The following is a 12,071-nucleotide window of genomic DNA, read 5'->3' as shown; positions in this document are numbered from 1 at the left end:
CTCACCAGTTAGCAAAAACAATTGTGTGTGTCCTCACCAGGTAGCCAAAACAACTGTGTGTGCGTGCTTGCATGTGTGTGTATCCTCACCAGGTAGCAAAAACAATTGTGTGTGTGTGTGTGTGTGTCCTCACCAGGTAGCCAAAACAACTGTGTGTGAGTGTGTCCAATGAAGCAGCAGACTCACTGCTGAGTCTCTTGGGTGATTGTATGTCAGGTTTTTTTTGTGTGTGTGTGTGTGTGCGTATGCATGTGTGTGTGTGTGTGTGTGTGTGTGTGTGTGTGTTTGTGTTTGTGTGCATATGCATATGCATATGCGTGTGCGCGTGTGCATATGCGTGTGTTTGTGTGTGTGTGTGTGTGTTTGTGTTTGTGTGCATATGCATATGCGTTTGTGTGTGTGTGTGTGTGTGTGTGTTTGTGTGCATATGCATATGCATATGCGTTTGTGTGTGTGTGTGTGTGTGTGTTTGTGTGCATATGCATATGCGTTTGTGTTTGTGTGTGTGTGTGTGTGTTTGTGTGCATATGCATATGCGTTTGTGTGTGTGTGTGTGTGTGTGTGTTTGTGTGCATATGCATATGCGTTTGTGTTTGTGTGCGTGTGTGTGTGTGTGGGTGTGTGGCCATGCGAATGCATGTGTACAATAACGAGTTACTTCCTGTGATGTTCCCAGGGTAAATCAGAGCTTGCTTGTGTAATCATGGAGTTGAGACACAAACACAATCTTAGCCACAGCACCAAACGGAACAATGACCACAATTTCCTCACACAGTGATATTTCAGAATGCCTTCCTGGAATGCCCACACAGAATGACTTCTGATAAACTGCTGCTTTGCTCAATCAGCTGAACAGGAAGTATTTACAGAACAGGTGTTATTACACTGTGTGTGTGTGTGTGCGTGTGTGTGTGTGTGTGTGTGCGTGCATGCGTGTAAATGGTAAATTGGAAATGGTTGGCGTTTATATTATATAGCGCGTTTATCCAAAGCGCTGGACAATTGATGCTTCTCATTTACCTATTCATACACACACTCACACACCAACAGCGATTAGCTGCCATGCAAGGCCAGCTTTTCAAGAGCAATTAGGGGTTTGGTGTCTTGCTCAGGGACACTTCGACGCATCCAGGGTGGGGGATCGAACCCACCTTGAAGTGCAAACTGAAGAAGCACCTCTTCAAGCAGCACCTCTCCCCGTCCCTCCCTACCTCCCTGTGAACCTTAAATGTTGTCTTTCTGTGATTAACTTTTTTGTGTATCGGTACTTTTAGTTGGCTAGGTAAGCAGTGTTTGGCTAGTTAAGTTTGGTCACTTTTGCTTTGTTTATTTGTTTGTTAAAAAAAAAATTATAATAATTATAATTCAAATAGGCCCTTGTCCTTATCTTTGTTGTACAGGTAGCAGTTGAAATTGTACTTCCCTCTAGGGTCTTTCAGCGCACTTATCCCTGGTTATGGCAATGCACTTTGTTGTACGTCGCTCTGGATAAGAGCATCTGCCAAATGCCATTGATGTAATGTAATGTAATGAACCGGCAACCCTCCGACTGCCAGACGACTGCTCTTACCGCCTGAGCCAATGTCACCCCTGTGTGTGTCTGTGCATGCTTAATGTGTGTTTCTGCGTGTGTAACGCTTGTGTGTGTGTGTGTGTGTGTGTGTGTGTGTGTGTGTGTGTGTGTGTGTGTGTGTGTGTGTGTGTAACGTGCGTAACGTGCGTAACGTGCTTGTTGCAGATGAGTCCCCGCTGTGCCAGCCTGGCTCTGAAGCACTACCTGTTGAAACCGGTCCAGAGGATTCCGCAGTACCAGCTGCTGCTCACAGGTAGAGGGCGCCAGCGAGCCACCCGCTGTCCACTGCATCATATGCGGGCTACAGTACATCACAATATTTATTGTTATTTAGCTTTATTTTTCGAACGTGACAGTTGATTTGACTAGGCAGGGGACAACCCCCCCCCCCCCCCCCCCCCCGTGAGGAATGTGGGGTTAAGGGCCTTACTCAAAGGTCTCAAAGGTCTTATTGTGGCTACACCAGGGTTTGACCCACCAACCTTCTGGTTCGCAGTCGTGCACCTTAGCCACGAGGCTACATGCTGCCCCATATTTCCATGCTGAGATTTGTTCACGAGTCCAGTGAGTCGTTCCTAGTTCTTCTTATGATTTCATAATCAGTACAGCTGCTTCTGAATAGGTTGATCTTAGACTCATGTCAACAGTTTTATCAGTGCAAATAGCCGTTTCACTCACTGCCATATTTATCAGGATGAAGCACACTGCCTCTCAGTGGAGACTGGAGGAATATCAAATATCATGATGTCATTGTGTACTGTACCTGTTGTGTACAAATTCTCCTGATTTGGGTTACATGTCTGATACTGGGAAGTAATCATCGTAACATCAAATGTACAGTACTGTGCAGTCTTAGGCACCCTAGACTTTATTATATATATGTTGTTGTTTTTTCATGTATAAAAGAACACTTTTGAGATTTCTAAATATAAATTTTCCCAAAGATTTAATTTTACGGAGACATTTTTGTATTTATTTTGAAAAGTAACATATTACTGTGAGCAATTTATTACTTTTTACATAAAAACCTGATCAAGGCTGTCTGTGATCAGAAGCAAGGAACCAACCAGAAGAACTGTGGCAAGTTCTCCAACATGCTTGGAACAACCTCCCTGCTGATTGTCTTAGCCACCGCTGTCCTGCAGTTCCATATCTCAGAGAAGTGGTGCAGTTTTAACCAAAGGGTGGTCACAAAAAATATTGATTTGATTCAGTTTTTAACTGTTCTGCCAAATTACTCAAATGTAATGTAAAATGTATAGTACGTTTATTTAGGACTTTTCATTGAATTATTTTTGAAAGAATCTTGTTTGTACAGAGTGTTATACAGGTGCCTAAGACTTTTGCACAGGACTGTATGTTTTACTGTGTTAAAAGATTTTTACTTTACTAACTCCAGCAACCTTGTACAGAGCCAGATAAAATCACAGATGTATCACTCCATTTGTAATTTGTACCTAGATGGTGATTAATGTTTATATGCTGGTATATTATGGGTGAATACCTGTTTCTGGTGGTACATAACTGCGATTGGTGGGTTTTTGATCTAGGTTCCCGGAAAGAAACCCAAAAGGTTGTGCAATCTATCCGTTTCTCTCTCTTCAGATTATTTAAAGAAGCTTCCGGAAGAATCTTCGGATTACAAAGACACACAAGGTAAAGGAAGCCCTGCGGTCATCTGAACTGCGCTGACGTTGTGGAACAGGAAATTGTGTGATGATGTCATATTCTTCCATTTGTCCACATAGCACGTGAATAGTGAAATGCCAGGTCATGTGACTTGCCATGAGATGGTCACGCCACTTCCTGTGAGTGGCTCTGTTGTGGAACTGCTGAGAGCGAGTTTGTCCATAGTGTCGCTGTTAAAACGCTGAGTTTGCCCGTGACACCAGTGTGGCCTTGACACACTGGAATGCTGCTGATAGTGCCAGGGTTGGAGTGCTCGAGACACTGTTCCACGGTGAGTCAGTGTTAGCGAGCGTCAGTGTGACAGAGAATTACGGAGAGTGTTGCAGGGAGTCGTTGTTGCAGGGAGTCGTTGTTGCAGGGAGTCGTTGTTGCAGGGAGTCGTTGTTGCAGGGAGTCGTTGTTGCAGGGAGTCGTTGTTGCAGGGAGTCGTTGTTGCAGGGAGTCGTTGTTGCAGGGTGTCAGTGTTGCAGGGTGTCAGTGTTGGAGGGAGTCAGTGTTGCAGGGTGTCAGTGTGACAGTGAGTCAGTGTTGCAGGGTGTCAGTGTTGCAGGGTGTCAGTGTTGCAGGGTGTCAGTGTTGCAGGGTGTCAGTGTGACAGTGAGTCAGTGTTGCAGGGTGTCAGTGTTGCAGGGTGTCAGTGTTGCAGGGTGTCAGTGTGACAGTGAGTCAGTGTTGCAGGGTGTCAGTGTTGCAGGGTGTCAGTGTTGCAGGGTGTCAGTGTTGCAGGGTGTCAGTGTTCTATTTTCTCTGTTCCCACAGCTGCACTCTCCATAGTGAAGGAGGTGGCCAACCATGCCAATGACATCATGAAACAGGGGGTGAGATCACCGTCTCCTTCACCACTCTCTGATCTACACTCCTCTCTCTCTCGTCTCGTTAATCCTTTCTGCTTCCCTCCTGTCACTGAGTCTGTGGTTTCATTAAAGCTCTGCCTGACTCCCTCTCAGTTCACACAGATGAATTGCATCAGACCTGGGTCAAATATGTAATTGTTTCGGATTCAAATAGTTTTCTGTGCTTGATTGATCCTGCCTGGTGCAATTGGGCCAAGAGGACCAGAAGGTGGGGTTTTGCACTTTTTGAGAGTACCTCACAGGCTCCAATACACCAGACAAGCTCAGCAGAGCATCAAAAAATATTTGAATCGAAAGCAACTACATATTTGAGCCAGGTCTGAATCACGTGTAATCAGATTCACTAGAATTCAGACCCTAATAACTAATCCCAGAGCCTCTCTCTCTCGCTCTCTCTCTCTCTCTCTCTCTCTCTCTCTCTCTCTCTCTCTCTCTCTCTCCTCTCTCCCTCTCCCTCTCCCTCTCCCTCTCCCCACCCAGGATAATTTCCAGAAGCTGATGCAGATCCAGTACAGTCTGAACGGACATCACGAGATCGTCCAGCCCGGCAGAGTGAGTCCAGGCCCTGCGTCTGTCAATCGGAAAATTGGCCAACCAGTCAGTCAGCCATTCAGTCAGCCAGTCAGCCAGTCAGCCAGTCAGCCAGTCAGCCAGTCAGCCAGTCAGCCAGTCAGCCAGTCAGTCAGCCTTTATTTGGAACAGGCCCGGCTCTGGGTGTATGTAATGTCAATCCTGATTGGTGCCAAAAATCTGAAAACATGAAAAAGGTCTCAGAAAACTAAACGTATTGATTGGCAAGACACAGTCATTTTAAAGGAGTTTTGAAAAAAATATGTAATCTGTATGAATTTACCGGTGTTTACGGGTTTTTAGTATTGATAAGAATCAGGTCGGAGTTGGAATGGTATGAATGCACCGTGTTGTGTAACGGTTGCTTGACAAACTCTTGACTGATGCTTTAAGTGGAAATGCAGAGGGTTTCTGTGGTGGTCAGTGGTTTGTCTTGATTGACAGGTGTTCCTGAAGGAAGGCACTCTTCGGAAGCTGTCCCGCAAGGTCATGCAGCCGCGGATGTTCTTCCTGGTAAGCCGCCCCGGGAATTTCTCAGGGTTTCCGGCGTATTCTTCTGTATCTTGCCTGTCATTGTATGTCTCGGTTCAGATATACTCTCTTGAATAGATTGCACTTTATGAAACACAATTAATTCTGCATAATTCCACGGTTTGGCTTTCTTATATTTTTGAGTGTGTGCATTTATGTGTGTGTGTGTGTCTTTATGTGTGACCTGGCTTGCCTGACCTCTCCTCCCCCCCCCCCCCCCCTCCAGTTTAATGACGCCTTGCTCTACACCACGCCAGTCCAATCAGGGCAATTTAAACTCAACAGCATGCTGTCTCTGGCTGGGATGAAGGTAAGTAGATCTCCTTGTTCCTGGAGATCTACCATCCGGCAGGTCTTCACACCAACCCTAACATCCAGCCTGACTGGCAGTATTGTGTCTGTGTGAATGCGAGGATGAGGACGCACCCTGATTGGCTGCCGTTTCTCCCCCGTGCAGGTGAGCAAGCCGAGCCAGGAGGCGTACCAGAACGAGCTGAACATCGAGAGCGTGGAACGCTCCTTCATCCTGTCCGCCAGGTGAGGGATGGGCTGGGGCGAGAGGGGGCACCGCCGAATATAACTCGCACTAGATACCCAGCTCCATATACCAAAACATGGTGATACCACAGAATATAACTCGCACTAGATACCCAGCTCCATATACCAAAACATGGTGATACCACAGAATATAACTCGCACTAGATACCCAGCTCCATATACCAAAACATGGTGATACCACAGAATATAATTTGCACTCGATACCCAGATCCATATACCAAAACATGGTGATACCATAGATCAGGGTTGTCAAACAGAATTCCCAGGGGGCCGCAGTATCTGCATGTTTTTGTGGGGAAGAAGGTGTGTGGATTCTGTAGCCAATCGATGACTTGAATGAACCACGGGTGCAGAGAACAACCCAAAAACCAGCAGACACTGCGGCCCTCCAGGACCGGTGTTCGACACCTGTGCCATAGATTAGACACTCACAATAGATGCTCTGCTCTGTATTCAAAACCATGGTGATACCACAGAATATAAACACACACCAGATGCTAACCTGTGCATCCAATAAACTCCAACAATTGTACAAACACGATTGTAAAAAGCTCAGGCTATGAGGAGCGGGTTAAAGTTAAAGTCTCCGGCCCGGGTCTCAAGCAGTGATACTGGTAAATGGGCTACATTTATATGGCGCTTTTATCAAAAGGCATCCTCTCATTCATCCATTCACACACACACTCGCACCAATGGTGATAGGCTGTCATGCAAGGTACCAATCAGCTTGGGAGCAATTGTGGGTTCGGTGTCTTGCTCAGGGTCACTTCAACACACCCCGGGGCGTGGGATTGAACGGGTAACCTTGCGACTGCCAGATGACCGTTCTTACCCCCTGAGCTAATGTCACCCCTAATGCCGGTACGGTGTGTGTTTTTCTCGGGTAGCTCTGCCACAGAGCGGGAGGCTTGGCTGGAGGCCATCTCCCGGGCCATCGACGACCACACCAGGAAGAAGATCACCTTCATCTCCAGCAAGAGCCAGGAAGAGGTACTGACAACGTTCCTGCCAGTCGCCCACCTGTGTATTCCCACACAGAATTACGGCAACGGTTGGCATGTCGTCCAATAACTCTGTAACTCTGTAACTCTGTACAATAACTGTAGAAATCCACAATGAACCGTTTACCTGCACACACATCCAGTGAATCTGTGGCTCCTGTCAGTTCGGTTCAAGTGTATTGGCCATCCTTTGACGATTGAACGAGCATGTCTTTGACTTGAGTAGTTCCTAGTCCAGTAGTCCCCAACACTGGTCCTTGTGAGCTACAGGGTGTGCTGGTTTTCGTTGTTACTCTCCACTTAATTCATCAATTTGAGCACTTGATTACACAGTTAACTCACCTCACCTGGTTACCTGGGTCTCAACGGGGTGCTGATTTTAAGGTGAAAACAAAAACCAGCAGACCCACCCTAAACTCTCCAGGACCAGAGTTGGAGGCCACTGTCCTAGTCTCTTACTCCCAGCCGCTATTCTACCATGAACCAACGTGCACCAACCGTATTGTAATCACGATACGAGGATGGGAATGTGTGGCCAGCGGGCATATTGGCATCACAGACGTGTCTCCCTCTCTGCAGGTGGGCGGGGTGTGCTTGGACAGTGGGGCCCCCCTGGGCTCCAAGGCCCCGATCTGGATCCCGGACCTGCGGGCCACCATGTGCATGATCTGCACCTGCGAGTTCACGCTCACCTGGAGGCGGCACCACTGCCGAGCGTGCGGCAAGGTGAGGCGCCGTGTGCGGACGGGCCCCGCGGTCACGAGCCCTCTGGAAACGTGAGGATTTTCGGTCTAAACCGGCTTCGCTTTGTCTGTGTGTGTGTGTGTGTGTGTGCGTGGTCAGGTGGTGTGCCAGGCTTGCTCCACACACAAGCACTACCTGGAGTACCTAAAGAACCAGCCTGCCCGCGTCTGCGACCACTGCTTTCCGAAGCTCCAGCGCAAGAGTAAGGCTCCCTCCTCTTCTGTTCCTGACGGCCAAACTGCAGCGAAGCCGTTAGCATTGGTGCCCTTGTGTCCACTATCAGTGAGATAACGAATAGGCGTTAGCATTAGCGAGCCTATGTCCAATGTCACTGAGCTTACTAATAGCCATTAGCATTAGCGCCCCTGTGTCCAATATCAGCGTACTCACAGCCATTAGCATTAGCTCCCCTGTGTCTAATATCAGTGAGTGTACTCACAGCCGTTAGCATTAGCACCCCCTGTGTCCAGTGTCTGTGAGTGTACTCACAGCTGTTAGCATTAGCACCCCCTGTGTCCAGTGTCTGTGAGTGTACTCATAGCCATTAGCATTAGCGCCTCTGTGTCCAATATCAGTTGGCATACTCACAACTGTTTGCATGCTTGTGACCCAACATGCTGTTACGTTTTTCACCAGGTGACCTGCTTGAATCTTCCCCGGGTGGGAAGTTCGTCTCTGGGTCCTTCTCCTCTGTCCTCAGCCAAACGAGAAAACAGAAGAAGATCCCGGCTGCGCTCAAAGAGGTGACGGACAGACCCCAGCGGTTGCTGACATCCACAAACCTATTGTGCTGATGAATTTATCATTCGTAACATTGTGCGGTGAACCACGAAATGTCAACCATTTATCGTGGGAGGCAGTACGGAGTCAGTTTTACCTTTGGTCAATTTAATTTAATCCATAATAATGGTGTTTTATCGTGTAACATGCATCACAAAATTAATGTTTGGTGTCCAGGTAACGGCGAACACGGAGAACTCGTCCATGAGTGGGTACCTGCTGAGGTCAAAGGGCACCAAGAAGCAGTGGAAGAAGCTGTGGTTCGTCATCAAGAACAAAGTCCTGTACACGTACGCCGCCAGCGAGGTGCGCCACGTTCCCTCCCTTCAAACCCCAGTCCCGTGCGTTTACATTTAATTTCCTGTATAGCTCATGATGTCACTTCCTGTCTCATGGTCTTCTCCAGGACGTCGCGGCCCTGGAGAGCCAGCCGCTGCTGGGGTTCTTCCTCAGGGAGGAGAAGTCGGGCGAGGCGCAGAAACTGCAGTTCAAGCTCTACCACAAAAACACGCTCTTCTACATCTTCAAGGCCGAGGATGTGCAGACGGCCCAGAGGTATGCTGGGAAATGTAGTCCCTTTGCTTCGGTGGGGGGGGTGTGCACCTGGACATAGGCTAGTTCAGGTTATGCAATATGCAATATGGCAGAATGACCAAAATGTGTGTCCAGTGAACATTTAAACTATAAACCAAATAATACTATGTCTGCTAAAATAAAATAACTGAAAAGTGATTTTATAGGCCTGAATATTATGTATTAATGTTTTGTTTTTGTATGTTTTCCTTCCGTCAGATGGATTGACACTTTCCAGGAAGCCATGGTCCTTTGACTCTTCTTTCACTGCCCCCTCAAGCGCTACGCTGATCCTGCAGTGAAAATCTGCAGTCGAGCGGCAGCCATCTTGGCTCCTGCGTCTCCTTCTTTCCCGGGATGGTACTGTAAGACATCAGGACCCTCGTCTTTTCCCTGCGCCTCCGTCGACCCGAAACACGCAACGTCCAGAAAGTGTGCTGGAGACGCAAAATGGTGCCCGTAAAAGACGCAGTTTCTGTGGGGAATGGACGAATGAGCTGTGCCCTTCCGTGCCTTGAATCTGTCCGTCCGATGTTCCTTCACCGCAGGAGGGCGCTGGTGTTGAGTTGCCTGGAGTAGTTCTTGCCAGCACATTTTACAGGGAGCCGAGACAGGCTTTGAGGCCTAGTCCTCGTCACTGCCCGCGGATCTGGTTTTTTTAAAAAAGCATGCGATTCTGCCATTACATGGAGCGGCGAGATCCAAGGCACCGGGAGGACGTTACAGCCCGGGTGTCACCTGGCGGCCTGTGGTGATTGGGCTTGATCACCCTACTGAGCTGCATTGCACTGTGCGGGATTATTGGTCTCAACTGTGAAGTCGTTTGAACGCTAAAGACGGAGCGGAAATGCACTTTCTCCAGTGTTTCTGAAACGAAAACTTTTTTTTTCTTTTTTTTTTTTAAAGGAAAGTTTTTAAACCTCCTACTGAAGTCCATTTTAAATGTCTAAATGACTGGAGGACTTAAAGCAGGACTTTAAAGTCATGTGTTTTTGCCGTATACTGGGACAACTGGAAATGTGTGGAGGAAAAAGTCCTCGCATGCAATGGAGCACAAGGACAATGTAAGCGTGTGAGAGGGGCGATAATGTACAATCAACACTGTTCACTTCCCGTCGCCGTGCTCACTCTAAACCAGTCCAGGTAGAGCCGCTGAGTGAGTCTAAATGTTTACATGTCGTAGAATTTGATTGGCTACTGTAGGTCACAAGTGCTGAATCACAAGCAATTTAGTGTTGTTGCATTTTGAGTGGTTTGCGGAAACAAGCAAAGTTCTGTTTCGGGGCCGATGTTCAAGTCTGAAAAGCACTCTGGAGAACCTGGAAGTTATATTCCATTGATAAAAGCCCATCCATTTAAATAATATTACCCACAATGTATATCTGTATTGCTTCTGAATAAGCAGAGGGGTAATGTATGCCAGTTTGTAAGATGTCTTTGCCAGTCATTTGGTCAAAAATTACTAGTTTGTTTGGGAGCATTGCAATTACTTGCCCTACTGATGACTGATTTTTTTCTGGACCAAATATTTTTGGGAATGCCTGCAAGAGTTACTGAATCCCAGTTTGGGTTGCCTCATGTTTAGTTTGTACAAGTTACAAAAAAATAGCAAGTTTGTTACGTCCTGAATCGGAATTTTGTTCACAGAAATGTTTAGGGGCCCCATTCAAAAGTTTGTTGCCCACTGTGTCGTTCTGTATACACAGGTCACAGAAGTATTTAAGTGTCACTTGGTATGAACCCATTTTCCAGCTTCAAATTGAGTTGGCCTCAAAAACAGAGCCAGGTGTAATTATCCAAGGTTAATTTATTTTGAATTTTATAAAGTTTACATTTTGTAATTACATTTTTTTTGGTCTGGTCACCATTGCTTGCACTGCCTTGTTGGAGAACGGGGTTCATGGGAAATGTAGTTTATTGTAAAGTGTCGGGGGGAGGGGGGGAGGGGGACTTCCACTCTATGTTCAGTGCCACAGTTTCAGAACTGTTTACGTGTTTCTACAGGTTAATGTATAAAGCACAAATTTTAAATTATTTTAATGTCTTTTGTTTTTTTCTTGATGATTAAACGTGTCATTTGATTCATCAGGGGACAGTGAGAGGCCAGTACAGATGGTGAACATGGTGAGCTCTCATTTGCTTTTATTCTGTGGAGAATGTTTGACCTGCCCAAACCACGGCAAAGGTTGAAGATTATTTATTCAGTTCAGCGGTCTCTATTCACAATGAACTGAACAGACACTTCTGAAAGCCATTATTTCGTTTGTGTCTTGCCACATGCAAATCTGTCCGCTAGAACCTTGTCGTGAACTGTGACGAATCTGTTGCAATGGTAATGGCCTAAATGCTGTTGTTGCAATCTGTGATTATGAGGTTGGTGTAATACATTTTTGGTCAGCTTCCTCCCTCTGCAAAGCCCATACTGGCACGACTCCGCAAATAAATGCGCGATGCAAGATTGTGTGTAAGACATGATGTTTGTTTCTGCACAAACGGGCACCCAGTGAAGCAGTACGTCTAATGTACACAGTTACTGCCAACCAGGAAAAATAAAAATCTGATTCACACTTTTTACTGGTTCAAATGAGAGTTTTGATTGTGGCAAGGCATTTTGTTTTTTTTATAAACTTCCTCAGTTCTGCTGCGAAGCCACCTGTCCAGGAAGACGCACAATGGCGCTACTTTACAGAGCCGAGATGATGGCTACCGGCCGCAATGAACAGGAAGTTCATACTTCCAAGGATAAACGTTTATCCGAACATGTTGATTTACAAGCGGCTATAATTATACAAAAATACCATTTGCAAGGAAGTGGCAATTTACTGGTAAGCGAGGAAGGCGTTTCGAAGACTGAAATCTGCTGTTTTCTATTGCGAACTAGCCACCACACATACATACCGTAAATCCTCAAATTGTGTCCGGGGTCTTTTATTTACTTAGGCTGCACAAAGCACAGGCCTTTATTTGGGGCAGGCTTGTATTCGAGGCAGGCCTTTATTTCTTATTAGGCTTCTGTTGTAGAATTTTATTAGAAATGAAATAAAAGGCCATACTTGAAGTGGGCCAAGACTGTTCCTGTAACTGTTCAGAAATCAATTAGTGTAGGCTAATCAGGAAACACCGTTCGGTAAGTCATAGTGTCAGTCTTAACAGACTTAGTTTATTGCAAATATTCTCAAACACAATAAATCACATGCA

General features: G+C 46.5%; 1 protein-coding gene across 1 annotated transcript in view; it reads left to right on the top strand.

The window, feature by feature from the left end:
- LOC133118887 (FYVE, RhoGEF and PH domain-containing protein 6-like) overlaps positions 1 to 10,777 on the top strand; it is a 28,736-nt gene extending 17,959 nt beyond the window's left edge. Inside the window, exons 8-21 of the mRNA XM_061229156.1 lie at positions 1,739 to 1,826; positions 3,179 to 3,229; positions 4,022 to 4,080; positions 4,597 to 4,668; positions 5,131 to 5,199; positions 5,444 to 5,527; positions 5,675 to 5,754; positions 6,663 to 6,765; positions 7,356 to 7,502; positions 7,620 to 7,722; positions 8,157 to 8,263; positions 8,478 to 8,606; positions 8,707 to 8,855; positions 9,093 to 10,777. Of these exons, the coding sequence (XP_061085140.1) occupies positions 1,739 to 1,826; positions 3,179 to 3,229; positions 4,022 to 4,080; positions 4,597 to 4,668; positions 5,131 to 5,199; positions 5,444 to 5,527; positions 5,675 to 5,754; positions 6,663 to 6,765; positions 7,356 to 7,502; positions 7,620 to 7,722; positions 8,157 to 8,263; positions 8,478 to 8,606; positions 8,707 to 8,855; positions 9,093 to 9,129 (1,278 nt within the window). The 3' untranslated portion in view covers positions 9,130 to 10,777. The remainder of the gene's footprint in view (positions 1 to 1,738; positions 1,827 to 3,178; positions 3,230 to 4,021; positions 4,081 to 4,596; positions 4,669 to 5,130; positions 5,200 to 5,443; positions 5,528 to 5,674; positions 5,755 to 6,662; positions 6,766 to 7,355; positions 7,503 to 7,619; positions 7,723 to 8,156; positions 8,264 to 8,477; positions 8,607 to 8,706; positions 8,856 to 9,092) is intronic.
- Positions 10,778 to 12,071: the final 1,294 nt, after the last annotated feature.

Source organism: Conger conger, chromosome 19 (genome assembly GCF_963514075.1).
Source record: "Conger conger chromosome 19, fConCon1.1, whole genome shotgun sequence".
Taxonomy (NCBI): Eukaryota; Metazoa; Chordata; class Actinopteri; order Anguilliformes; family Congridae; genus Conger; species Conger conger.
Note: the sequence above shows the minus strand (reverse complement) of the source record. Positions and strands in the feature narration are given on the sequence as shown.